The 24,858-nt window shown below is 38.8% G+C and overlaps 2 protein-coding genes and 1 pseudogene across 9 annotated transcripts in view; 2 read left to right on the forward strand and 1 right to left on the reverse strand.

The window, feature by feature from the left end:
• The first annotated feature begins 51 nt into the window (after positions 1-51).
• Positions 52-24,088, forward strand: LOC149312846 (3-oxoacyl-[acyl-carrier-protein] reductase-like). 3 transcript variants are annotated; one of them, XM_089525528.1, is made up of 7 exons: positions 52-139; positions 2,721-2,964; positions 3,585-3,705; positions 4,311-4,447; positions 5,554-5,688; positions 9,502-9,660; positions 23,012-24,088. In XM_089525528.1, the coding sequence occupies exons 2-7, from the start codon at positions 2,823-2,825 to the stop codon at positions 23,044-23,046; spliced, it is 729 nt and encodes a 242-aa protein (XP_089381654.1). In that variant the 5' UTR covers positions 52-139; positions 2,721-2,822; the 3' UTR covers positions 23,047-24,088. The 3 variants fall into 3 exon arrangements, with proteins under 3 accessions (XP_089381654.1, XP_089381653.1, XP_089381656.1); XM_089525527.1 differs by lacking the exon at positions 52-139 and adding an exon at positions 202-1,310; XM_089525530.1 differs by lacking the exons at positions 52-139; positions 23,012-24,088 and adding an exon at positions 203-1,310 and having other exon boundaries at positions 9,502-12,143.
• Positions 16,408-17,459, forward strand: LOC149312847 (RWD domain-containing protein 2B pseudogene; annotated as a pseudogene).
• Positions 18,455-24,858, reverse strand: part of LOC149312848 (palladin-like) — a 288,974-nt gene continuing 282,570 nt past the window's right edge. For all 6 annotated transcript variants that reach the window (XM_089525522.1, XM_089525520.1, XM_089525521.1 and 3 more), the window contains 3 exons: positions 22,775-22,940; positions 22,156-22,289; positions 18,455-20,427 (listed from right to left, as the gene is read on the reverse strand). In XM_089525522.1, coding sequence (XP_089381648.1) covers positions 20,255-20,427; positions 22,156-22,289; positions 22,775-22,940 — 473 coding nt within the window. In that variant the 3' untranslated portion in view covers positions 18,455-20,254. The remainder of the gene's footprint in view (positions 20,428-22,155; positions 22,290-22,774; positions 22,941-24,858) is intronic.

Below are 24,858 nucleotides of genomic sequence, written 5' to 3' on the forward strand. Positions count from 1 at the left end.
TATGGCCCTTTATCCCGCCCTCCTTCTTCTTCCTCCTCTGGGCGGAGTCGGGCGCCATTTCCTCTGCCCAGCCAGCCAGCCAGCCAGCCTCCAACCCTTCCTTCCCCGAGAAGCCCTCGGCGGTGGCCGGCTCCATTCGGTAGGTTGAGCCTTGTAGGCCTTGCCTACACTTGGGGCCTCTGGAAGCCGGAGAAGCAAGCGCCCAGGACCAGGGCCGCTTCCTGCAGCAGACGTTGTGCGCCTGCCTTGAAGTCGTTTGTGGCTTATGGAGACCCTCAGGCAGTCAGCCTCTGGTGGGCAAGATTTGCCCAGAGCCTTCCCCCGAGGAGGCTGAGAGAGTGTGACTCTGCCCAAGGCCACCCCCCTCCCTGGCCTCCATGGCTGAAGAGGGATTCGAAGCCAGGTCTCCAGAGTCACAGCCCAGCACTTGAACCCCATCAGGCCATGGTTTTCCTTCCAGCAAATGAGGCTCTCTTTATGAGTCTATTTTCTAAAGAAGAGACCAGCCCTGCCTGCCTTCTTCCTCCGCAGATCAAGAAACGAAAGGCACACTGATGTCAGCCATGGCCACCCACTGGACGATGTTGGGAGAGCCACTCTCTCTCAGCCTCAGAGGATGGCAGAGTCAAACCCCCTCGGCTCTGAAGAAACTTGCCAAGGAAACCTATGAAGGTCGCCATCAATTGGAAATGACTTGAAGGCACACCTCATATTTCCCATGATTATAATCCCAAACATCAGTGGATTGTGCCTTCAAGTCATTAGTTGATTGTGGTGCCAGAGCTCTCTGACAGAGAAGGCCACATGCCCCAGTTCCTAGCATTGAGTCAGGGCACTTAAAGTGTTCTCAAACTGGATTATTAATTGAACTTGGAGGTCTTCAGAATCTGAGTAAACAGGCTTCAAATTTTGTTTGTCTGCCACTTTTGGTCTATAAATTTTGGATTTAAACAGCCATAATTCCTAGCAGTTTAGTAACATAAGGGAGTATGGGTACTGTAGTTCAAAACAACCATGTTGATTAGTATCTGCCCTGTGAGGTGAAAACCTTGAGTAACCTGATTTTACTTGACCATTATTAAATGTATATGATGACTAGCCCACTGGTTATTATGGTGCATTTAGTTGCAATGGACCATGGTGCTAGTTTTCTAAAAAAATGGAGAAGCACTGAGATGGAGGGTTTTGAGGCAACATGTGGCCCAAATATTGTTCTTTGTCCACTCCTAGACAACATCAGACTGGGCCATGGAGTGACAGCAATTCCAGGACGGTGTAGCCAAAGCACAGAATGGTGGACCAGATTTATGGTGCGTCAGTACATTAGTAGGTCATGTCCTATTAGCCTGGCACTTTCCCATTAGGAGCTTCCACAGGTTGCCAGTACAGTGTATTCTGGTTAACAGACTGCGTCAGGAGAAACGCTTACTTGAATCTCACCTCTGCCAGGAATACTCTCACTACTCTTGGGCTACCCATTCTCTTGCAGCCTCAACCCCTAATTGGCAAAATAGGGTTAATAATACAATGGGCACTTGGTATCCACTGTGGTTTGGTTCCATGAACCTTCATGGATGCCAAAATCTGTGGATGCTCAAGTCTCATTAAACACAATGGCATAATAAAATAATGGCAAAATCAACGTTTCCTTTTTGAAATTTATATATTTTTAAAATATTACAGCCCCCCCCCCCCCCCCCGCCCCAAGTTTGCTGGGGTTAGCTGTGAAGGACCTCCATAAATGTAGGAAAATGGAAAGAAAAACAAAAAACAAAAACCCAACACTATTCTTTTTACCTGAAAGAACACCTCTCTAGGAATCTCCAGGTCCTCCAGTGCATCTCTGTGGTCAAAATCTGCCTGAATCATGCTGGAAGACTTACAGATGCCTAGAGAAGTATTTTCGCTAGGAACTTTTAGGTTCTCCAGCACAACTCTATGGTCAACCTCTGACAGAGTTGTGTTGGAGGACCTGGAGATTCCTAGAGAGAACATATGAATCAAAATCATAATTAATCAAAGCTGCAAAGTCAAAGCTGCAAATGTGGAGGGCCAACTCTATTTTCAAGCCTTAAATCCATGTATAAGTAATCTGTGGATAAGGAGGGACAATTGTATGCCATATACAGGTCTTACAGGGTTGTTCTAAGGATGTAATAAGACAATGTGGACCCTCTCTGCTGGATAAGTGACAAATACTATGTGAACTTACAGAAAACCGTGTTTGTGCATGCCTCTGTGTTCGTGCAGAAATAACTTGTTTTACATCAGTGAGTACAATTGGCCCTCCTTATCCACAGAATTTTTATCCATGGATTCAAGCAACTACGGTTTGAAAATATTCCCAAAAAATTAAACTGCAAACAGAAAATCTTGATTTTTGTCATTTTATTTAAGGGATATCATTTGACTATATATTTGTATATAAGTGGACCTGAGCATTCACAGATTTGGGTATCCACGGGGGGCCCTGGAACCAAACCCAAGCGGATACCAAGGGCTCACTGTGTCCTGGAGAGATGTTCTACAAATATTTTAACAACATATAAATGTGTAATGTTTTAGGTTGTATGTGTGAAGGGAGAAGGTGGAAATTCAGTCAGTCTGTTAGACTTGTTCTAATAGAGCATTTTTTCCTCAGAATCACTAACTTTTATTGTAATTTATTTAAACTGTAACTTGCAATAATTTTGTACAATTTGTTTACTGCTGCCTCTTAGGTCAATGCCACAAACACGTGAATGGAAAATGAATATATATATATATAATATATATATATTGCCTGTGAGCACTAGCAGTTAATTGTCAGGAACGCTTTGAAGATGTCAAAGGTTTGTGCCATTTTTGGAGGATCTCGCGGGATTGGTCAAGCTGTTGCCCAATTGCTAGCACAGAAAGGATATCGGCTGGCTCTTGTTGCAAGAAATTTGGGTTTAGCTCAAACTGCTGCAAATAGCTTGGGAGGTATGTGTGCCTTGGTGTTTGTTTTTCACAAACAGCTCAAATTTAAAAAGTATGCTGGAACTATTTATCTTGTGATAAAATATGTTTCTATTGTTTGCAGAAATTGGCAGAATAACTTCAATCATGTTTGCAAATAATTGGGTTCAGGTTAGAATTGGTTCAGTTAGAGTTCAGTCAGACTGAAATGGAATTACACTTGTCCCTCCATTATTTACTGGGGTTAGGGACACAGGACCCCCGTGAATGTGGAAAAACTGTAAATAACAAAAACACTATGTTTTTACCTGAGAGAACTCCTCTCTAGGAATCTCTAGATCCTTCAGTACAACTGTTGGTTATAGTTGACCATAGAGTTGTGCTGGAGGGTCTAGATATTCCTAGAGAACATGGCTCCTTTTTGTGCTTGCCAGAGGCTGGATCAGGGCTGCGGCGTGAGGTTGCCATGGCCCTGATCCAGCCAGTATAGTGGCCTGTATAGCCCCTAATTGCAGAACTTTCTCCAGTAAACATAGGAATCTCATCTATTTTGTTAATTATTTTTCAGAATCTACACGCTTACAGCTTTCTCTGTCTTTATTGAATGTCTTGAAAGAGTATTTCTCTCATTTATTCCAACACAGCAGGTCATTTAGCATTTAGCTGCGATGTTTGCAAAGAAGACGACATCCAAAATACATTTAAAGAAATGGAGAAGAGTTTAGGTCATATAAACCATCTGGTTAATGCTGCAGGTATTAACAGGTCAGTTTAAGGTCCAGTCAAAAGTCTACATTTTTCAAAGTCTCTAACATTCAAGGAAAAACAGAAACATGTGTATTTGTTTTGTTTTAGCAGTTCTGTAAAATTCGAGGCCTTAAATCTTAAGATAGTTGACCTGGCCTTGCTTTAACTTGATATAATGCTTTACTTCGTTTCAATCTGTTTTATTTGATCTGAGGCTGAATGAGGTTTTTGTAAAATCTTTATCTGCCCCTGCAGTATTTTAAATGGCTTATTTAACCAATAGCAAGATCAGTATCTGTGTAATACTGTTAAAATTTACTGCAATGAAAGTAACTGTATACTTATAGTGAATGAAGGAACAATGATTGTGTATTTTTGGGTATACAACTTCAAAATGAAATTATTAGGATTTATATGTAAATGCTTTTCTAGGTTTAATCATTGACCAACTATAATAAATTGTCAATATGCCAATTGACATGCTTTTTATATTTCTCAATGTATTGTGAATAATTGTGATTAAGCACATTTCCCAGTCTCTTTCTTAAGTCTAATGAATCTTAATTCCCCATAAATTAGTATTAATCTTGGTCTGTTGCTTCTTTCTTTCTTTCTTTAATTAGGGATGGCTTGTTGTTACGAACCAAGGCTGAAGATATGGTTTCCCAGCTTCAGACCAATCTTTTGGGAACAATATTGACATGCAAAGCTGCTGTGAAGACTATGATTCAGCAGGAGGGGGGTTCTATTGTTAACATAGGTGTGTTTGCCTAAGCAGATGTGATTATATTGTACTAATACTGTCTAGTAACACTGTCTAGGAATAATGAAAAGCTCTATTGCAAAACCTCTTGCATAAAGGTCTAAGTAGAAAATTATCAGTTAATTCCAACTCCATTTTTGTAGGGTTGGGTCAGAAGGTGGCATTTTGTGTGTAAAAGGTACTTAAGTGATTGCAGAAGGATTTGAAAAACAGTACTAATAGCTGTTTGCACTCACAGTTCTTTGGATCCAAACCAGTATTTCAGGGTAGATTTACCTATATATATTTAAATATATATGATATGCTATATTAGTTAAATAGAATGAATTATATATAGAAGAAATGGAAGAACTCAGTTGATTTGTTTTTATATTTGAAAGAATTTCCTGAATCATTTTGTTAAAAACAATATCCCTTCTTGAAAACGGATGATCTGTGTAGAGAGTGCCTGTTACATTATAACAGCTTGGTAGCAGGCCCTAGGAAAGCCACCCAGCCTGATTTGTTTTTAATCTGAGAGAGTGAAATATTTTTTCATAGACATGTTTTAAAAGCAGAAAATGTGGGAAGGTAAGCTGCTAAGCACCATTTTCTTTAAAGATAAAGTTTTAGGTTTGTGCAAAATTTTTACACATAAGGAACAAGTTTATCATGTTAGAAAAACTGAATATTATATTTCTTTTAACCATTTAGTTTCTTGGTTCTTTATAGACAGCTGATTTATAAACTCCACATATGGTTGATAAAGATTTTGTATAGATTTAAATGTTTGTCTGTACAACCACTTTGGTATTGTGGACACTTTTTTTATTCATTTCAGTGAATATTTACTTACATGCTAAAGTGTTTTCAGAATTAAAATCATGGGGAATCCATGATTGTAAGTATCCACTTTTGTTTACTCACTTGTGTTCTTGTATTACTGTAACCTGTATTGCATTTTGATGAATTCATACTTACTTCTTCAGAATAAAGTCTTCATGCACATTAGATAAGTACATGCTATTTTAAAATCTTTTGGTTAAAAGTTGAACATTTGCCCCCAAAATTGAAGCTGTCTGAGTTGAATTCTTGTGATTTGGCATCTCTTTGCTTTATTTTAGGAAGTATTGTTGGACTGAAGGGCAACTCTGGTCAAAGTGTATATAGTGCCAGCAAAGCAGGATTAGTCGGATTTTCACGCTCTCTTGCCAAAGAAGTAGCAAGAAAGAACATTCGAGTTAACATGGTTGCCCCAGGTTAGTTTTTAGTTCAGTTACTTCTTCACAGAATGTGACTTGGGATTCATTGTATTAATAATAATGTAATGACAGAACATGCACACTCCCAGCTTTTATATACTGAATGCACACTGTTACATTCTGAGTGTAAGACATTGTGGGGATTTCTCTAACATCTCGGATCTCAGTAGTAGATCTATAATTTCTTCAGTTCTTTCATAGACAGAGGGAAAAGCTCTTTTTTTTACAGTTTTCAAGTAAATGTACTCTAAAGTTTACCCAGTAACAGTTGAAGCCATCCTTCATTTTGCTGATGTGATTATGACACTGTTCCTCCAACATCTAGTTTTGAACAGTCTGTGAGTATTGAATGAATGTTTATTCTCCATCTCTCTCCTTCCTCTGCCTTTTCTCTGCTCTTATTTGCTAGGCCTTAAATGTGAATCACTGATTCAAAACTGTACCATATGGCCTGAACCCTAATATCAACTAGAATAGACCCATTGAGTTAATGGGATTTACATGTTCATTTGCCTTTCAACAGTTAATTAAGTTGGGATTAACTAAGAAGAGTTAGATCTTTTTTAGAGACAGCTCCTAGAAGAGCCAAATGGAGGTATTATAATCTTGTCAGCCATAGTAGGGGATATTTTCAGTCTTCAGGACTGCATTTTCCAGATGGTTTAACTATTTTTAAAATGAAAAACTATAACAATGAGAGTAATTATTTTTTTCTGTACATGCTCACTGTGTAATTGAGCTGAAGAATTTAGGAGGAATCCTAAACAACCAACATCTGAGTTTCTACTTCAAATACAATATTTTTCTTAAATTGTCAGAGTAAAATTCAATAGCTCCATTTGGAATTGGTTCATACATTGTGCACTTTATTATTATTATTTTAAACACAAATTGTATAAGACACTGATCTTTTTTGTGTTTGTTGAGTACAACTGTGGCTGCATCCATACTGAAGAAATAATCCAGTTTGACATCACTTTAATTGCCATAGTTCATTGGTATGTAATTCTGGGAACTGTAGTTTTATGAAACATTTAGCCTTCTCTGTCCAAGTGGTGTTGAATTGGATTATTTCTGCCGTGCCAGTGCAGCCTCTGTTGACTAATCTACTATTCTTTAGCCTTTTGGTCTTATTAATGTTTGTTTTCTGATACATGTGTGTATAGCAATGTGAGCATGTGTATAGATTTTGCTAAAAGAAATGTGAGTCTGTGGATTCTGTGTGTTTGTGCTCCTTTGGGGAACATAAATATATTATCTTTGAGAACAATAGACATAAAACAGTGTCCTTTTTAAAAAATAGTTACATGTGTCTTCTGCTTTTGTTGTTGTTGATAAACTCATCCAGAAACAGGATCCAAATAGCTTGCTTTAGCAATAGCAAGCTTTTATTTCATATTTTTCTAAAGGAGGACGTTTTAGTCATGACTGAACTGATGAAAAAAATATTGACTTATCAAAAAACAGCCATAATAATGTTTCATATGTACAGGTCACACACAGACTAATTTGAGTTCTTGAATAAACTGTTCTTTATTTTGTAACTTTTTTTGACTAGCTACTCCAGGATTTTGGTTTGAGTCTTAATACTTTTTGACATCTCATCAGGCTTCTAGCAGCTTACAGACTTGAACTAACTGAAGTTCCTGGATGTGAGAATTTAACCTCAGCCTCCAAACCAAATGCATTAGTCATGTGATGTGTCTCATTATTTATTTATTCACTTTATTCAATTTAGATGTCCCTTGATTTTATTCTAGCAAGTCCTCAGTCCTGGATGGAATTACTTCTCAATAGGCATACAAAAGATTGTGCAGGAAGGCTATCACTGTAGGAGATGCTTGTTACTTAATTTACAGTACTCCTTTTGTAAATGTTTTGATTAGTTTGAAGAGACTACAGCAAGTGTTCTACATGTAAATATTTTCCCTGGGACCTGTTCAGGTGCAACCTTTCCATTAGTCCAAACCATAGCTTTTTTGGGACTCCCAGAACATCCAATCAGCATAGCCACCCTGGATTTTGGAAGGTATAGTCCCTAAATAATATTTTTTTTTGGTTCAGTCCCTTACTTACAATAAGATGGAGACAGGTCTTTGGCTTGTTTCTATCTAGCACACGTTAACATTTATATCTCTGTTGGCAGGTTCTGTAGTTATTCTAGTTTAGAATCTGACTGACCCTGCAGTGTAGACCTTTGGTTATGATAAGGAACTCCCCTTGTAGCTGTTGCATTCTGTGTCTGCTGACTAATATGTCCATGTGTCCTTTGCAGACAACAGTTCTTTGCCCGACAGTTCTGAATGTGAAGGTGTCTTTTATTGAACTGTTGTTTAAAAATAAAGATAATCATAGGAAGGGAGAGCAAGTGCTTTGAAATTGACCCTCAACCATTTTGACATGGGCAAGAGGCCCCTGGTCCAAATCTTTCTCATTGCACTGAGATGTTTTATATTTCCATTTAAATTATGGTAACTATTTTGAGAGCTTGCATTCATAGGTTCACCATAGGTCAAAATCGACTTGATCACAAATAATAACAAATTATTTTGAAATATGATAGAGTGATATAAATTGCAAACACAGATTGTATGCAAAACTTTGTTTTTGTTGGCTTTTTTTTCATTTTTGGTAATGATTACAGTTGGTTCTCCGTATCTGTGGGATTCCGTTCTGGACCCACCTGCAGATATCTCAAGGTAGAGGGCCAACTGTAATGGGCCACCCTGCTGCTGAGTGATGGAGACCTCACACCTATGCAGAGTCAAGACATGTTCTCTTTCTAGCTTAAATCTGGGGTTTCTGTAATTATTATTATATTTTTAATGTATTCTTGTAAGCAGGTTCAATTAAAGGCAGCACTGGTCCTGCCAAATAGATATGGATATGATAGGGCAATGCATGTTGGAACTTGGCTATAAAATTTATCTTGTTTTACCCACACAGTTTATTCAGTGGTTAATTTTTACCTAGATTGATGGTCCAGTTTCAGAAAGCTTCAGTCAAGGCTGAATATACTTAACACGATTACTTAGAACACTTTGAAGCAGGCATTATGGCATCAAGCACTGACCTACAGATCCTATCAAAGGAGGCACAGATCTAGCATGCAAGCGTATGTTTTGTTAAGAGTAAAATTGCAGACATACCCACTCACTCAATCATTCTGCTTTTTCTTCCCAGGTGGAATAGCTGTTGTGTGTCTCCAAGTCATTTATAACTAATGGCAACTCTTAAGGCACACCTAAGGCAAACTTCTTCAAAGGGGGGTTGCCATTGCCATCCTCTGAGTCTGAGAGTGTGTGACTTGCCTAAAGTTACCCAGTGGGTTTTTATGCTCAAGCTGGGAATTAAACCCTGATCTCCAGAGTCGTAGTCCAATGCTGAAATCACTATACCACACTGGCTCTCAGGTAGAATAGGCAAGGGCTTAAATAACCTAAAGACACCACATCCCATCTGATACTGGAAGCTAAGCAGGGTAAGCCCTGGTTAGTACTTGGATGGGAGATTGCCAACAAATGCCAGGTTACATTTCAGAGGAAGGAATTGGCAAAACCACCATGCCTGAGAAAACCCTATGAAACTAATTCATGGAGTCGACATAAGTTGGCAGGTGACTTGAAGGCACTTAAACACACACATATGTTGCAGACTTGTTCTCAAATTGCTTCTCAGTTAGGCTGTTGCGCTGTGGGTTTCCATAGATGAGATGATACTGAATCTTGGAAGGCTATATAAAGTGTGACAGTACAGTTATGTCAGGATTAGCTAGTTCTCAATTCATAGGCCTCTCTCCATTCTTTTTAGGTTTTATTCATACAGACATGACAGCACATTTGAAAGAAGAACAACTGAAAAAAGCTATTCCTCTTGGAAGATTTGGGGGGCCTCATGAAGTTGCCAAAGCTGTTACGTTTCTTCTGGAGTCTCCATATGTAACAGGTCATGTTCTTGTTGTAGATGGAGGTTTGCAACTTTTGATTTAAAAGCTGTAATAGCATAATCTTTAATTACAGAAAAAAATAGTAATTGAAAGTAAACTGGGATACCTCTTTTGACATTATTTGAAATCAAGGTAGTGCAATTTGTGGGTATATTTGCAGATAAACTTTAAATTATGTAGCTTATGTTACAGAAGCTGAGTCCTTCTGTGTCTTATTATGTCCTCTGCTATGTGCATTGCCTTGTTTGCATTTGGTCATCCTTTTATTGCAAGTAAAGGCTAGTCTGTTATACTAGGAGTTGAACTTTTTTTGGCATTGTAGAGGTGGCATGCTTCCTCGTTTGCTTCCATTGTTAGAATAATGACTGGCCCAATACACATCTTTTCTCTATACCGCCTCCTCCTGATTGGCCAAAATTGCTCTTCCATCCAATCCTGCCCTACTTCAGTCTGCTCCCTCAGATGCATTTGGGAACAATAATAATTTTTTTGTAGAGTAATCTTGTAGCCCCTTTGAGACTGACTCCCTGCAATAAAGGAGTTGGCAGAATGAGCTTTCCTAAACTTAAGTCCACTTTCTCAGGTGCATTTGGTAATAATAATAATAATAATAATAATAATAATAATAATAATAATAGAGCTGTTGTAGATCCTTGGAGACTCACTGCAAAAAAGGAGTTGGCAGAATGAGCTTTCCTAGACTTACATCCACTTCCTCAGGTGCACTTGGAAATAATAATAATAATAATAATAATAATAATAATAGAGAGAGATCTTGTAGCACCTTTGAGACTCACTGCAAGAAAGCAGTTGGCAGCATGAGCTTTCCTGGACTTAAGTGTACTTCCAAAGATGCATGAGAATTGTAGTTTATTGTGGCACCAAAGCTCTTTCTCACAAAACTACTATTCCCAGAATTCCCTAGCACTAAACCAGGGCTGTTAAAGCAATCTCAAACTGGATTATTTCTGCCATATGATTGGACCTTGACCATTTTTAATAACTAAGATCCAAAACACACTGCAGAAATAATCCAGTTTGAGAATTGTAGTTTGTTGTGGCACCAGAGCGCTTTCTGATAGAGAAGGCTCAATGTCTCACAAAGCTACAATTCCCAGGGTTCCCTAGCACTGAGCCAGGGCAGCTAAAGCGGTCTTGGATTATTTCTGCAATGTGTCTTGGGCCCAACTCCAGAGACAATCCAGTTTCATACCGTTTTAACTGTCATGGCTCCATGCTATGGGATCATGGGATATGTAGCTTGTAGGCACTTTGAAGCAGCGCTGCCAAAATTTTGTGCGAAAAGTGGCTTTCCTAGGGCCTGCTACCAAGCTGTTATAACATAACAGGCACTCTACACAGTTCATCAGTTTTCAAGAAGGGATATTGTTTTTAACAAAATGATTCAGGAAATTCTTTCAAATATAAAAATATATCAACTGAGTTCTTCCATATCTTCTATATATAATTCATTCTATTTAACTAATATATCACATAATGATTAGTGAATTCTTTGTTTTCCTTCAGTTTACCATATATCAAATATGCATGCCAGCCATACCTTTTGTTGTGGCCTCCTAATGCCAACACTTTCTCATTTGAAATTTTTACCCAATCTGACAAGCAAACTAATCTGCATGAAAAATAGTATAATGTTAGGTCTGGAATTCCAAGGCCTCCTCTAGATTTAGAATCTGTTAAGAATCTGTATGCAGAAGGTTTCTCAACCAGCTTTTGCCCTAATGTACAATCCTTCCCTATGTAGGGAGTGCAGTGAGTTGCAGTAAGGCCTGGGCCTTGAGAGCATCAGGAGAGGCCCTTTTCTCAGTCCCAGCACTGTCAAAAGCACAGGTAGTAAAGATGCAAGATAGGACCTTCTCAGTGGTTGCCCTAGACTCTAGATTGCCCTTCTAAAGAAGGCTGGAATGGCTCTCTCTTCATTGTCTTCTCAAGAACAGGTAAAAACCTGTTTTATTTCAACAGGCTCTTATTACAGTACATTTATAAAGAACAGACTAAAGAGTGCTGTATTGTTTTAAACTCAACTGTTCTCATAGTTTTTAAAAAAATCTTTTAAATTGTATTCTACTAAGTATAGTTCCAAACTAGACTTAACTGCCATATATTCCTAAATAAATGTCTATCGGTGATTCAAAATGTAAAACATGTATTTTAACTCCTGACACAATGCAGACCTAAATTTTACCTTCTATTTTTATTAGTTTTGCTGTAAAATATGCAGCGTTTTCTTATCTTTCTGGAATCCTGGAACATGGATACAGCTGCTTCAATGGGAGGGCTGAATACCAGCCATTCTGTTATGTCTTCATACTAGTCCTTAACCATAAGGAAGATGTTGTTTTTCTTTTTGTAAAGAAGTTTTGTAAGTCACCAATGCATAAAACCCTGGCGGCAGAAATGATGAGGCAAGAATAACCATTTCCCTAACTGGAGAGCAAGCATGGTCTAGTAATTTGACATGTGTGTGTGTATATGTATGTGTGTGTGTGTGCGCGCGCACACACACACACAAACACACACATATATAATGCCGTATGCATCTGTGGAATTAGACCTGAGCCAACAATGGCAGATTTGCATAGCCATGAGGTCATATTAGCTGGGCTGCATGAGCCACAAGGTTCCAGAAGGCCTAGGCAGTTGGCCTTTGGCAGCCCTACGGCTGAGACATGGCTCTCTTAGCTGTGGCTTTGGTCTTCATTTTCCTCTGGCTTATCTGCTGTGGAGGAAATGCTATTCTGGTCTGCCTGTTGTCCCATCCAAGGGCTCTGTCACTGGGAGTTCCCTCCTTGAGTGCCTTTTTCATGTTCTCCCTCATTTTGCTTGTTTTCGTTGGGCTGTACATTTTTTATCGCATGTGCGCAGCGCTTAGCCACGACTTAGACAATGTGTTAGACCACCTACAGAGTCAGGTAAGTAATGGCTGGAGTCTCCTATCTCCATCTTTGGAGACTGGAAAGGTCAGCACCTTGGGGAAATGTGCACTAAAAGTAGTTTTCTTTCCAATCCTTTGTTGGAATCTGTATCGTGACCCAATTCCTGCCCTCTCCCCTTATCATGACTTGAGGGCTTTGTAGAATAAAATCAAGGGACATCTCAACTGAATAAATAAATAATGAGACACATGTGTTCTAGGGGTTAGACTTTTGGGAGTTATTACCTCTGCTGTTGAGGTATATAAATATGTTTTTAAATATTTCGGTGTTTAGGGATTTTTAAAGGCTGGTGAACAAGAGAACATGAACAGCATTGGTGATATTTTGGTGGGGGAAAGCATGGAAAGAAAAGGGGGAAGAAATGGGGGGAGGACAGATCCTCCCCATCCTTTCAGAGTTCTTTTGCTGTTTGCTTTGTGACGTATAGTGAAATTCAGAAATGTAATTCTTTGGGATTCAAATTATTAATTTGTGAAGTGCCTTAATGGGAAATCCCAACCCCTGATTTTCCTTTAACTGGAGGATTTGGTGATCTTTTTAAAGAAATCCAAAGCTTGCCAAAACTTCTGTTTGCTACACCATCAACTTTTAAAATATATTGATAGTAATTCAGTTGTATAAATTCCCCAAATTGTGAGTATAGCCATCTGTTAAAAACTTATCTGCCAATCGTTGATGCAGTACAGAGTGATGATAAATGCTCAGGTATAAAGCATATTCACATAGTTGTGGGAGTGGGACAGAAGTAATAAGATGCAAAATGTGCAAATCGTGATGCTTGTCCTAAATTGTCAAAGGGCTGCATAAGGTAATATAGGTCTTTCAGATCTTTACATGGTCAGTGAGTACTAAAACAAATTATTATTATTACTACAGTGTGAAAGCAATAAATTTGCTTCCTAAAAGTCAGTTTCCTTAAGTTCAACCTTCTCTGAGAAGATTCTTTTTGTCAGAGTAGTGAGAACTCTTGTATTAATATATTTTGCATGCCATGAAGCCATTGTCTTTGCTCATACCTGTTAATGGATTGGAATTTGTGAATGCAATTCAATTCAGCTGTTTAAATTTCTAGTCTTCCTTTGTAATTTCATGGTCCAGTGTATGTTCAGAAAAGTTGAATTATTCTGCAACTGGTTTTTGGATAAAGCCATTTATAATGTCAGATTTTTGACAATTTGTCTTCTTGTGTAAAGACTGTCCAGTTTGTCTAGTGTAGTGTAGAAGGGCATTGCTGGCATATGCCACACTGGAGGAAGAAGAAGTAAATGTACCTCTAATGTTCTAGGTGATGCTATTAGTCCCTGTGATATTGCTCCCAGAGTAGATGTGAGGTCAGAGTTGGCATTTGGGTTTGTACAGCATCTTGTCCCCGTACAGCGGGCCTTGGTATCGGCTGGGATTTGGTTCCAGGACAGTCCATGGATGCCAAAATCTGTAGTTGCTCAAGTGCCATTATATACAATAATGTAGCAAAATGCCATCTCTTATGTAAAATGGCAAAATAAAGGTGTGCTTTTATTTTCAAACCATGGCAGCTTGAATCTGTGGATGCATAATCCATTAATATGGAGGGCTGATTGTATTAGCATCCATGCTATGTGTGCTGTTGTAAAGTTTGGAATCTGTTTAAGATTTGTCATAAGTCACTTTGCTTACTGGGGAAAATAAAGGTAGTGTGTGTTTGTGTGTGTATCAATCAGCAGTGTTGCCAACAAGCCTCGAAGATATTCTCCAGCATGTTTTACCAGAATCCCCGGAATCCCACAATATTACCTGAAATATTCAGTCAAAATCCCTGCAAAGTCCCCATAATGTTAATATTGTGGATCTTTTGCAAATAAACATAGTTGAATAAAAAATAATTGTAACTTATTTCAACTCTCAAAATTAGCATTGAACCAATCAAAGAATATTTCAGTCCTTCTGATACTTTTAAGGTATTTCTTTTGCCATGAAGGGGGTCCAAGAAGCTTTGTGCCAAATAGAAACGTGTTAGGCTGCAACCACATGGCAGAAATAATCCAGTTTGACACCCTTTAACTGCCCTGTCTCAGTGCTATGAAATCCTGGGAATTCTAGTTTTGTGAGACATTTAACCTTCTCTGTCAGCAAACTCTGGTGCAACAACAAACTACAGTTCCCAGGATTTCATAGCACTGGGCCATGGCAGTTGAAGCAGTGTAAAACTGGCTCAATTTGGCATTGCAGATACTGTACTGCCAAAGTGGCACCAAACTGCATGATTTCTACAATGCAGATGCACTCTTAGGCTGCATCCACACTGCAGAAATAATCCAGTGTGACACCACTTAACAGCCATGGCTCCATGCTATGCTTGTTTTTACCTTCAATATTGTTATTTCTTAGAGCTTGCTGTTCTATACATAGAAATGCAGAAGAAATGTGGAAACTTTAATAATTCTGAATTTAAGAGCAAATACAGAGTTGTGTGTGTGTGTTTCAGTGCTCCAAGGCTGGAATTGTCTATGCACTATGTTGCTACATAACCATAGTAGTTACATGGCTACATAAAGCATCCTGGTACAATCCCCCAATCCCCATTTACTGGGTCAGCAGCCACTGTGATTGATGGGAGTGTGCGTGTATGTGTCTATCTTCCTGTGCTTGAGAAGTAGCAGACTAATATTCCCACTCCTTGTGTGAGCATTCTCTTCCATTGCATAGGCAAAAATCAGGCCCCTAGAATCATAGAGTTGGAAGAGACCACAAGGGCCATCCAGTCCAACCTCCTGCCATGCAGGAAGTCCAAATCAAGTCCCCTGTAGCAAGTCCTGTTACAATCCCCATTCACAGTAGATATTGCTTGCACAAAGGAGGTGGTAGTTAACTGCTTCTTGAAGAACAGGGTGGCTGCTGAATAGTAACTGAGGACTGAGAGACTTTCGCCCTTCCTATGTATCCCCTAAACAATGGGGATCATAAATATGAAATAGTTCCAAATATTCAGTAGAATTCCAGCCTGGCAGTTTAGTTTCATGCACCAAAGCCTTTGCTGTAAACTGGGCCTAATCCAGTAAAGGGAATATTTCTTAAAGCTGTTGAGACTCACCACTGGCTAGGGATAGTGAGCTAAATGTCTAGCAGCATTTGAAGGGCAAGAAATACCCTATATTTAGTCTATTTCATATTACTCTACACTTCAGAGGAAAAAGTCCTAGTCCCAAAATATCAATAAATTGTTGCACACACCATTCTTGTTGCTTGTCACCTTCTAGAATCTAGGGCAATAATTTACATTATTGGTTACAGTTTTGATAAGGTAATATGGGGGAAGGGGGGAATCTAGCTCTTTACTCCTTTCTCTCATCAATAGTTATGTGGGATTATTACATATACTGTATTTTCCAGCGTATAAGACGATCCCCAATCTTTTCCAGTTAAAATATAGTGTTTGGGATATACTCACCGTATAAGACTACCCCTCTTCCAATGCACACCAAATAAAAATTAAAAAAAAAATAATCAGATTTGATTTCAATATGGTAATTTTAATTCAAATGACATGTAGGTACTTAGCAGGAAACCATGTTGTATACAAAGCCTGCTTGGATTGGTCAGCTCTCCCTGCCTGCCCAGCCCTCCCTGTCTCCAAGACTATCAGAGCAGTATCTGCTTTCATACGATTGTTGCGACATTCCCTTGATGGTGTCTGTGGTCCTCACTCTCTCTCCTGATGGCTCTCCTCTCCCTCAGAATTCAAGAATTAAAATCTAACTATTTATACAGAACTAGAACTAATAGAACATGTAAATATTAACTCTATTTCCCCCCAATTTCTTAAAGAATCTAAAAAAATATCCAAAATGAGCAATTTGGAAGAAGCTGAACAACAGCTTTCTGAATTAGATTTGCTTTCCAGTATGTTTCCTAATGAAGATGAATTTAAGGTGATTGACCAGCTGGCTTTAGCAGAACTGAAAGAACATGTTGAAAAACGTACTTTGGAAGAACCATCTTCAAAAATACAGTCTATGCTTAATTTAGAAATAGATATTCCCAGTGGAAATAAGGTTCCAGTTTCTTTGTTTTGTGTTTTCCCGCTGAAATATCCAACTGTGCTTCCAGAAATCGCTATCAGATCTCCATTCATAAGCCGATCGCAACAGGCTCAGTTAAACACAGATCTCATGACATACTTGCAGAAACACTGTACTGGTGAAGTGTGCATTTTAAGTGGCAGAGAATGGATTAAAGATCATGCTGCTGCTTACATCAGCAAGGAACAATTGTCTTCCACTGTACAGAAATCAGACGTTCAGAAGCCTGAAGATATTTTCACTAGACTCTGGATTTATAGTCATCACATTTATAACAAGCAAAAAAGAAAGAATATAATTGACTGGTCTAAGGAACTCTCTGGATTCAGCATGCCTGGGAAACCAGGTATTATTTGTGTAGAAGGCCCACAGAGTATGTGTGAAGAGTTTTGGGCAAGGCTTAGAAGATTATCATGGCAACAAATTTTAATCCGGCACAGAGAAGATATTTGCTTACAAGGATCTGGAGGTCATATGGAGAAACACAAAAAATTCTCAGCTTTTGAAGAAAAAATATTTGATGCACATGGTGCCAGAGGAAATCACATGGATTTGGGACAATTGTATCATTTTTTACTTGACAGTGGTTGTGGCGATGTGAAGACACACCCAACTATAGGTGGTGGCAGGTTTGGGTGTGCAACGCCAGTACCCTGGTGAGATCAAACTCTTCTACCCCAAAAAGGCTCTGAAGCTGAATGTAAAGTTCAAAAGGGGGGAAATTTAATTTAAAGGACAAAATAAAGAGTTTTCTCCTCCCCAGCTCTAAACAAAAGGTACTTTACAGTTTCAGCAATCTTCCGGATGTCATCTTTCTGGGTCTGAAGTTAGTTTGCTCTCCTCACTCAATGGAGCTGGTGCAGGGTCTTTCAGCTCCTGAATTCCTCTATTTTCTTGCTGATAGTAACTAAAATGGCTAACTTGGTAACTAAAATGGCTAAATCCTGGTAACTGAAATGGCTAACTACTGGTAACTAAATTGGCTAAAGTGTAAGAAATGCCCTTTCCGGCTGTCTGGGCCTGTTTGCCACCAAAAGACAGCTCTCTGCCTGCTCACAGCAAAGACTGCTCCAAACTAAAGGCTTCCAGCTACAACAGAGCATGCTGGGAAAGGGCAAACCAAACCTGGAAATAATGCAGGGGAATCCTACAGCTCCTCCCACAACTAATACAATGAACTTTTCTACACTAAAATAATCTATGGCCTGAACCAATGTGAAAGAAAATGCAGGGAAAGATTCAATCAGTCCTGGCAGGACATCACAGGCGATATATTTCAATTGTACTTTGGAGTTGAAGGACAGTAGGCTATTAAGAAGATGAAAAAAAGAGATTTTCTCTTTTTTTTATAAACCAATAAATGATTGGTAATATATATATATATGTATACATACGATTGTTGCATACAGTGGGGATGTAGCCGTGGCCATTTTTGAGCTCCCCCCACCATATGCGGTGACCACAGATTCTCCAGTCCAGCTCAGAGGTTTCAGCACCTGCCCTATAAGATGACACCTGGCATATAAGACGACCCCCAACTTTTGAGAAGATTTTCCTAGGTTAAAAAGTAGTCTTATACGCCAGAAAATACAGTAATCTCCATGGGCCATAATTGTGAAAGGCCATAAATTGTACACATGGCTGGGCTGTATCACACAGTGGAACCTAAGCCTGTAGCTCAGAATATTATCAAGTTCTATAAGGCTAAATCTCTAGTAGCGTTAATCAGAAATGCAATTTTACTGATGGTTTACTAGGTTGTACTAGTTTTATCCAGAAAAACACTTAAATATTGACTTGTGTAATATTTATTGATGTTAAACCCACATGATACTAGCACAACAATCCAAAGTATTATGATTGTACATGTTTTATAAATACAAATAAAAAGAAGCAAAATGCTACTAGTGAAGCTAAACAAATAGTAGATTAGCAAATCACATTTGAGAAGATTTTGGTAAGTGAATGAGTATGACATACTTGGTTAGAAGATGACAGAAGATGACATTTTAATATGACAGATTGTGTATGACAGTAAAAATATTAAGAAATTCCTGTAACTGAGATTGTAAGCATCTGCAGCAGTTTACATAGAACAGTAACTATCTTCTGTGGTAAAATTTGTGTACTTAACAATGAGGTGCAAAGCAATACATTTATAGCAGTAATGCAAAATATATGGTGTAGTACATAAAAAATTGTTTTAAAAAAAGTACTGCACTTGAATAATTGAATTGAGATAAAAGATTCATCATTTTTATTATAAATAAAGTACTATCAATGTGCTTCATATAAGGAATACAGTGTTTTCCTTTTGTAGCAAAGTATTCTTGTACCATCATAACCACATTTTTTCTGCCAGAACCAAATGGAGTGGCTTACTACTCTCTTCCAATTAAAATTAATTAATTTTGAATCCAAATTGCTTAATTCTGTCTACAGAAAGCCTAATTAGATACAGAGTTAGTCTACTTTCTGGAACATCAACCATTTTAAATTTCTTCGCAAGGTCCTAGCCATAGACAGGGTTAATGTTCATGCTGTGATAGGCAAGAACACAAAAAGGTAACTTCTAATATACATGCCTACAGTGTTTTAAAATGTAACACCATTTACTTATCGTTCTGCATCCCCCCATATCTACCAATCTATTATAGTATGTGCTTATTATTTAACTTTATTACAGATTCACTCCTTTCCCCACTTACTTACTCTATAGCACCTAAATATCCACTCTTTTGTCATGTAGGTTCTGGTCAAGCAAATGTCCAGTATTTCTTTAAAAAAACATTTAGGTAACCATGGAATTTCAGAGAGATAAACTGCAATGTTTTCATCTGCAATAGTTTCATCCTCTGAAGAAGGTCTGGCCTTTTGCTTCATTCCATCCCACTGTTGCAAATCTAACACTGTAAAACTGCAAGACAATCCCATCATATTGTCCATATTCTAAATTATGTGAATGATTTAACTTGGCAGTACATTTATAGGTTCACCACTTCTCAATTGGCAAAAGTCAAATGAAGCCTTCACATGTGAAGCTCCCTTCCTTATAAAAAGCACAATTTAAGGCAAGTAGCTGCTTTCTCTTTGGGAAACAGAAAGCCATTTACATGTTACTTAGTTCTTACTTTCTTTCTCTGTCTTGTTTTATTACTTTACTATTGCACATTTTCACTGTCATTATCAGAATGCATTTGCTGATACACTTGGGAATTGTGTTGTGGCCCAGTAAAATGGCTAGCATTAATAACAGCACCTACAACTTGCAAAGGCACTTGGTGATAAGTTCAGCAGTGTTTTTGCTTCAGAAAAATCACATTCACTTCAGCATTTGGCATTTGTGAATAGGATTGTTCAAACATAGTACAACCCACAAACTAATAAGAAACTTATGGTGTTTGAGTGTTTGTGTGTGCAGGCTTTACATTTCTGTTGGATAATCACTACACTGAGCAAGAATATGTGAGTACGGTATTCCTTATGTTTTGCACACAAAGGTGTTTGCCTTTTACATAAAGTGGCATAAATTATCATTGGTCAAGATGATGGCTTTCAGTGTTTTCACTTTGAAAGAAAATGATTGATCTGATAACTAAGATTCACAGATCATCACTTTCTACCAATCCAGATTGCAGCGCCAGGTGTCCTGGATTTGCTTCTGGCTGAAACGCAGCTTTGATGTCTAGTCCTTGGTCAGAAAGTGCTGCATAGCGACTAGCTGAGGGACGGACCTTCTTTGGCTTCGTGGTCTGGGGTTGTTGTTGCCACTGAGCTGAAAAAAGAGAAAGAGGAAATAGTTGGTTGATGATACCAAAAATAATACATTATTTCTCCACATATAAAGTGGCTTATGCATTTAACCCTAAATCCCTTTAAGAAAATACATTCACTCTGATCTAGCAAGGGAAACCTTTACCTGAAGATGATGCAGGCACAATATGGCCAACATCTGGTTAGTGGTTCCCATGTGTGTAAGTCCTGTTTTGGATGGGGCAGCACAAAGGGTTATTGATTTGCCCTTGTGCTCCATCCAAAAACCTCCCATTGCCTGGTAGTTCTGAAGCCCCAGTACGGACCTCAATGATGTTATGTATTGGCAAGGAGGAAACGGAAACGGTGGCAATTCAAATTATGGAAATCCAGCCGTTTTGTACTACTGGGGGAAGGAAAACGTGGGGGTATTCATTAAAGAATGCACATTATCTCCTCTCCCTGCAAACCAGCTGATTGTCTGTGGCCTGACTCACCCTCCTCCACCAGTATGTGACAGCAGGAAGGTCCCTTTCTGGGACTTAACTGCATCTGGGTGGTGGGAGGACATGGAACTGTGAGTGTGGAGCTATGCACACACGTAGGATCTCAGCTCACATATCTAACTGTGCGCCTACATTACAATACTTATCTGTAATGCACTGAAATTCATGGAGATCTGTGTTTATTAAATCCACTTTTAGAGAATAAATCCAGGGTTAGTTTTGAGTAGGCTGCTGAAATCAATGGATTTCACTAACAAATCCCACTTATTTTAATGGGTTTAGTTTAGTTGGGATCAACATTGAATTTAAGCTATAGTCACTGGTTCCAGCAGGCAAAACTGGTCTTATACATTCAACAGAAAAGGTAGCAGTTAGTTTTCATTCATTTTCTAATAACCCTCTGGGTGCACTCTCTGTATACTATTTGCATTGCTATTTTCTCTTTCTCCCATCCTTCTATTCCCTTCTGCTTTGCAGTACTTTGTACCATGATAGGTACCTTATATTGTCCACTCTCTATTACCTTCCTCTACAGCTCCTCCTCTGCATCTCCACCTCTTATCTCTCCCCACTCTCACATCTCCTTTTGTATCTATTTCTGCCTACCTCTTTTGAAACTGTTCCTCATCAATGAACTTGGCATTCACTGCCAACAGTTGATACTCTAAGAAAGGGATTCCCAACCTTTTTCACTCGCAGAGCCATTTTTAGAATCAATTTCTATGGTGGAGCCCCAAGAAATAAAAATTGAATGAAATTAAAGAATAAGAAACAAAGAGTAATGCTACTCCTAAACACCATTAACTTGTAAGACATAGGCCAATTCCACTCAACTGGATTAGAAGAGCACATGGAAAACAGATACAAAATGACTTGCACAGACTGCAAGTGGCATTGCCATAAATCCTTTTAGTCCTAACTGGAGCAGACCCATTCAATCAATGCAATTTACCCATGTGTTGAATCAGTGTACCGTGTACAGTGCAATTTACCCATGTGTTGAATCAGTGTACAACAATTGCTTGAACAGACCTATTATAGTTAGGATTATCCAACAGGATGCCATCCATTTGGAGGTACCTGTCTCTCCAATATCAGTAGAGAGCTGTATGTAGTCTCATGGTCCACAGGAAGGGCCGATAAGAAATGCAGCAAACCTGAGCCAAATACTGATATTCCTCAGAAGCAGCTTTAAGTTCAGTCCAATTCCCCAAACACCAATAGCAATCCAAAGAATATCTTACTATAGACATCAAGCCTTGCTGTGCAGGAAACAATTCCAGCCTCGTTCTTCGCTGATACCGTGTACCAACCAGCATCTTCTTTTGTTGCTCCCTGAACAAGCAGGCATATGTAACCATGATTATCCTGGTGCATGCTGAAAGTGGGATAAAATACCAATAGTGAGATATCTGCGCGCACACACACACTTTTTAAAATTCCTGTTCTGAAAGACAGAATTAAGGCTAATGGTTCACTTTCTTGATTCAGAATTATATAATAATTGTAGTTAAAAAAAGTATGCTTATGTTTTTTGTCCAAGGTTTAATAACCTGAGGTTATTATCCAATAAAGGTATGAATGAATGAGTCTTTATTTATATACCGCCGTTCCTTCGATCACAGCAGTTTACAGAATAATAAAATACAACTTACATTAGCAAAAGTCCCCCATATTAAACAGTACAATACATCAATTAAAATGCATCATTCAATCATTAACACCAGTATCACTGGTGTTATAATTTTCATATAAGTATCTATTTTGGAAACCAAAGAGGTGGTCACCCTAGACACAATAACTAGTATACCACGCTATTCATAAAAGATTTCCAAGCATTAATTAAGGGAAAATAAGACTAACCTCATTCTGTCTGTATTGTGGGTGAGTGACTCATTTTCCTTCTTCCAGAAGATCTGAGGGTGTGGCACACCTGAAACCCGGCATTCCAGTCGCACAGGATACCCCTCAGCTACCCCAGTGTTTTGCAGTTTCTCTATAAATACAGGGGGCTTGTGTGCTTCCTTAGCTGTACAACAGGGGGAAAAAAAACTCTGTTTCCTTTTTGTACTAATGAAATCTCTCGTATTTATTTTACAGCATTAACTGGGAAGCTTCCGCCTCTGGGAAAGTGAAGTTTCTAATTCAGAAAGGGCAGAATCTAGTCCATGGACAGACAGCTTTACAGGAAGTGACAGCTAATTTTCTGCCCTCAGCTCCCAAAATGTGAAGATGAAAAAAGTAATTTCCAGTTTCAGAATTCTACCTTTTTTTGAGGGAGTGGCCCCTCCCATGCACATTTTATATACATCAATAACAAACTCCACTTCTAGAGATTTTAAAGATCAGAAGATAACATTTGTTTTTATTCACATACAAAATCCAGCTATCCTCCTGGACACCTCAAAAAATAGCCTGGAAGAGGCACCTGCTGTCTGCAGGCCACATTTTGTCTAGCTTTGTTCTAGCCAACCTCACAATCACCACAGGTATGACAATATGCCAAAACGACAGGATTTTTGGCTTATCGTTCATTAAGCACATGACATTGTATGTAGATAGTTTTGACCACTGGGCTTCTTCAGCTAATAGTAGTGGCTAAATTAACCAGAAATGTACATGGAAACAAAATCTTCTTGCTGTACACAAACTGGGAGGACTCTTGGCTTGCCGTTATCCTGAGAAACAAGGAACAGGGAAAGAACTTCAAACTCTAGACTCATGATCTTGTTTGTTGGAAGAGTGATGGATCTGGAGTCCTTGGTCTGAATGCCAAGGGGAGTTTTTGGCTCAGCGGTTCAGCTGTTCCATGGCATAAAATTATGCCAGTATAGCTGCATCAGACATAACACTACTCTGAAGTTATTTGAACTGCACCACTGCACAACCGATCACACAATGGGCAGCAATACCTCATGATGTTATGAATGTGTACACACACACACACACACATTCTGCAACCACCAAGATTGGTGAGTTACTCTGAATCCATTTCAGGACGAATCTCCTAGGAAAAGTGCAGCTACTTGTTCAAGGACCCTGGTGTGTGCAATATGCAATGCAAAGCAGAGTGGGATGCCACCCCTGTGCAATCTCCTAGAAAGTGAAACCACTTGTACAAAAGTATTTTTACCAGTGTAAGTCATAAACTGTATTCCAGCCTTTGCTTCATTAAAACAAAATGTACACAAAAACAAACACAAACAGAAGTCCTTTATATCCTCAGTGCAACTGAGGACAAGTGACTTGCTATTTTATTTTCTTATCACTCTGTGGGCTTTTTGCACATTATCTTATCTGTATAGGAGCTGTTTTTCCATGAATAGCTCCCAAAGGACAGGGTAGCATTTAATTCCATGGATCAGAGCAGTGAACATGAAGGACCTTTTGCTTGGAAGGGTGGTTGCCAACCTCATGGTTAATGCACACATGACCATGGCTGGATCAATTCCATATCACCCCAGGAACATGGAGACTCCTCGTGTAAATAAATGAGTGAGCAACATTTAAAGATGCTCAGGACTAAACATAGTCTATTTGTACAGTCATACCTTGGCTCTGAGTGCTCTCTTTTCTACAGCATAAACTACTGTAGAGTGGCTCCGCTGTTCCAAGTTCACCAAACACTTCTCACATGCATCTCATGCATTTTATAGCTGAAGGAGGGGTGCAAAGGCTGATCATCCATTCTGCTGCTTCTTGAGTTATTCACTTGTATTTTTCTTCATTTGACAGTTGGCATAACATACTACTTTTATTCAGGATGTATCAATGGGAAGCCTATAGGCCAAACCCCTGGCAGTCTCTCAAAGGAGTTTATCACATGTGAGGAATTTCTCTAAATTTTGAATGAAAAGAAAGTGGGGCCAGAACGCATTCAAAGTTGCTAGTTTAGTGAAATTATGTGAATGCTCATTGCTTTTGAACTGGCTCCCCATTGCCCAAAA

Source organism: Sceloporus occidentalis, unplaced genomic scaffold, assembly GCF_023333645.1.
Source record: "Sceloporus occidentalis isolate IW3139 unplaced genomic scaffold, rSceOcc1.0.p SCAF_5, whole genome shotgun sequence".
In the NCBI taxonomy this organism is placed as follows: Eukaryota; Metazoa; Chordata; class Lepidosauria; order Squamata; family Phrynosomatidae; genus Sceloporus; species Sceloporus occidentalis.

Excerpts from the sequence above, each read along its gene's own strand:
- LOC149312846 (XM_089525528.1), top strand. The coding sequence starts at position 2,823 with ATGTCAAAGGTTTGTGCCATTTTTGGAGGATCTCGCGGGATTGGTCAA. Across the intron at positions 2,965-3,584 it reads TGCTGCAAATAGCTTGGGAG|CAGGTCATTTAGCATTTAGC; the intron begins GTATGTGTGCCT and ends ATTCCAACACAG. Across the intron at positions 3,706-4,310 it reads AATGCTGCAGGTATTAACAG|GGATGGCTTGTTGTTACGAA; the intron begins GTCAGTTTAAGG and ends TTCTTTAATTAG.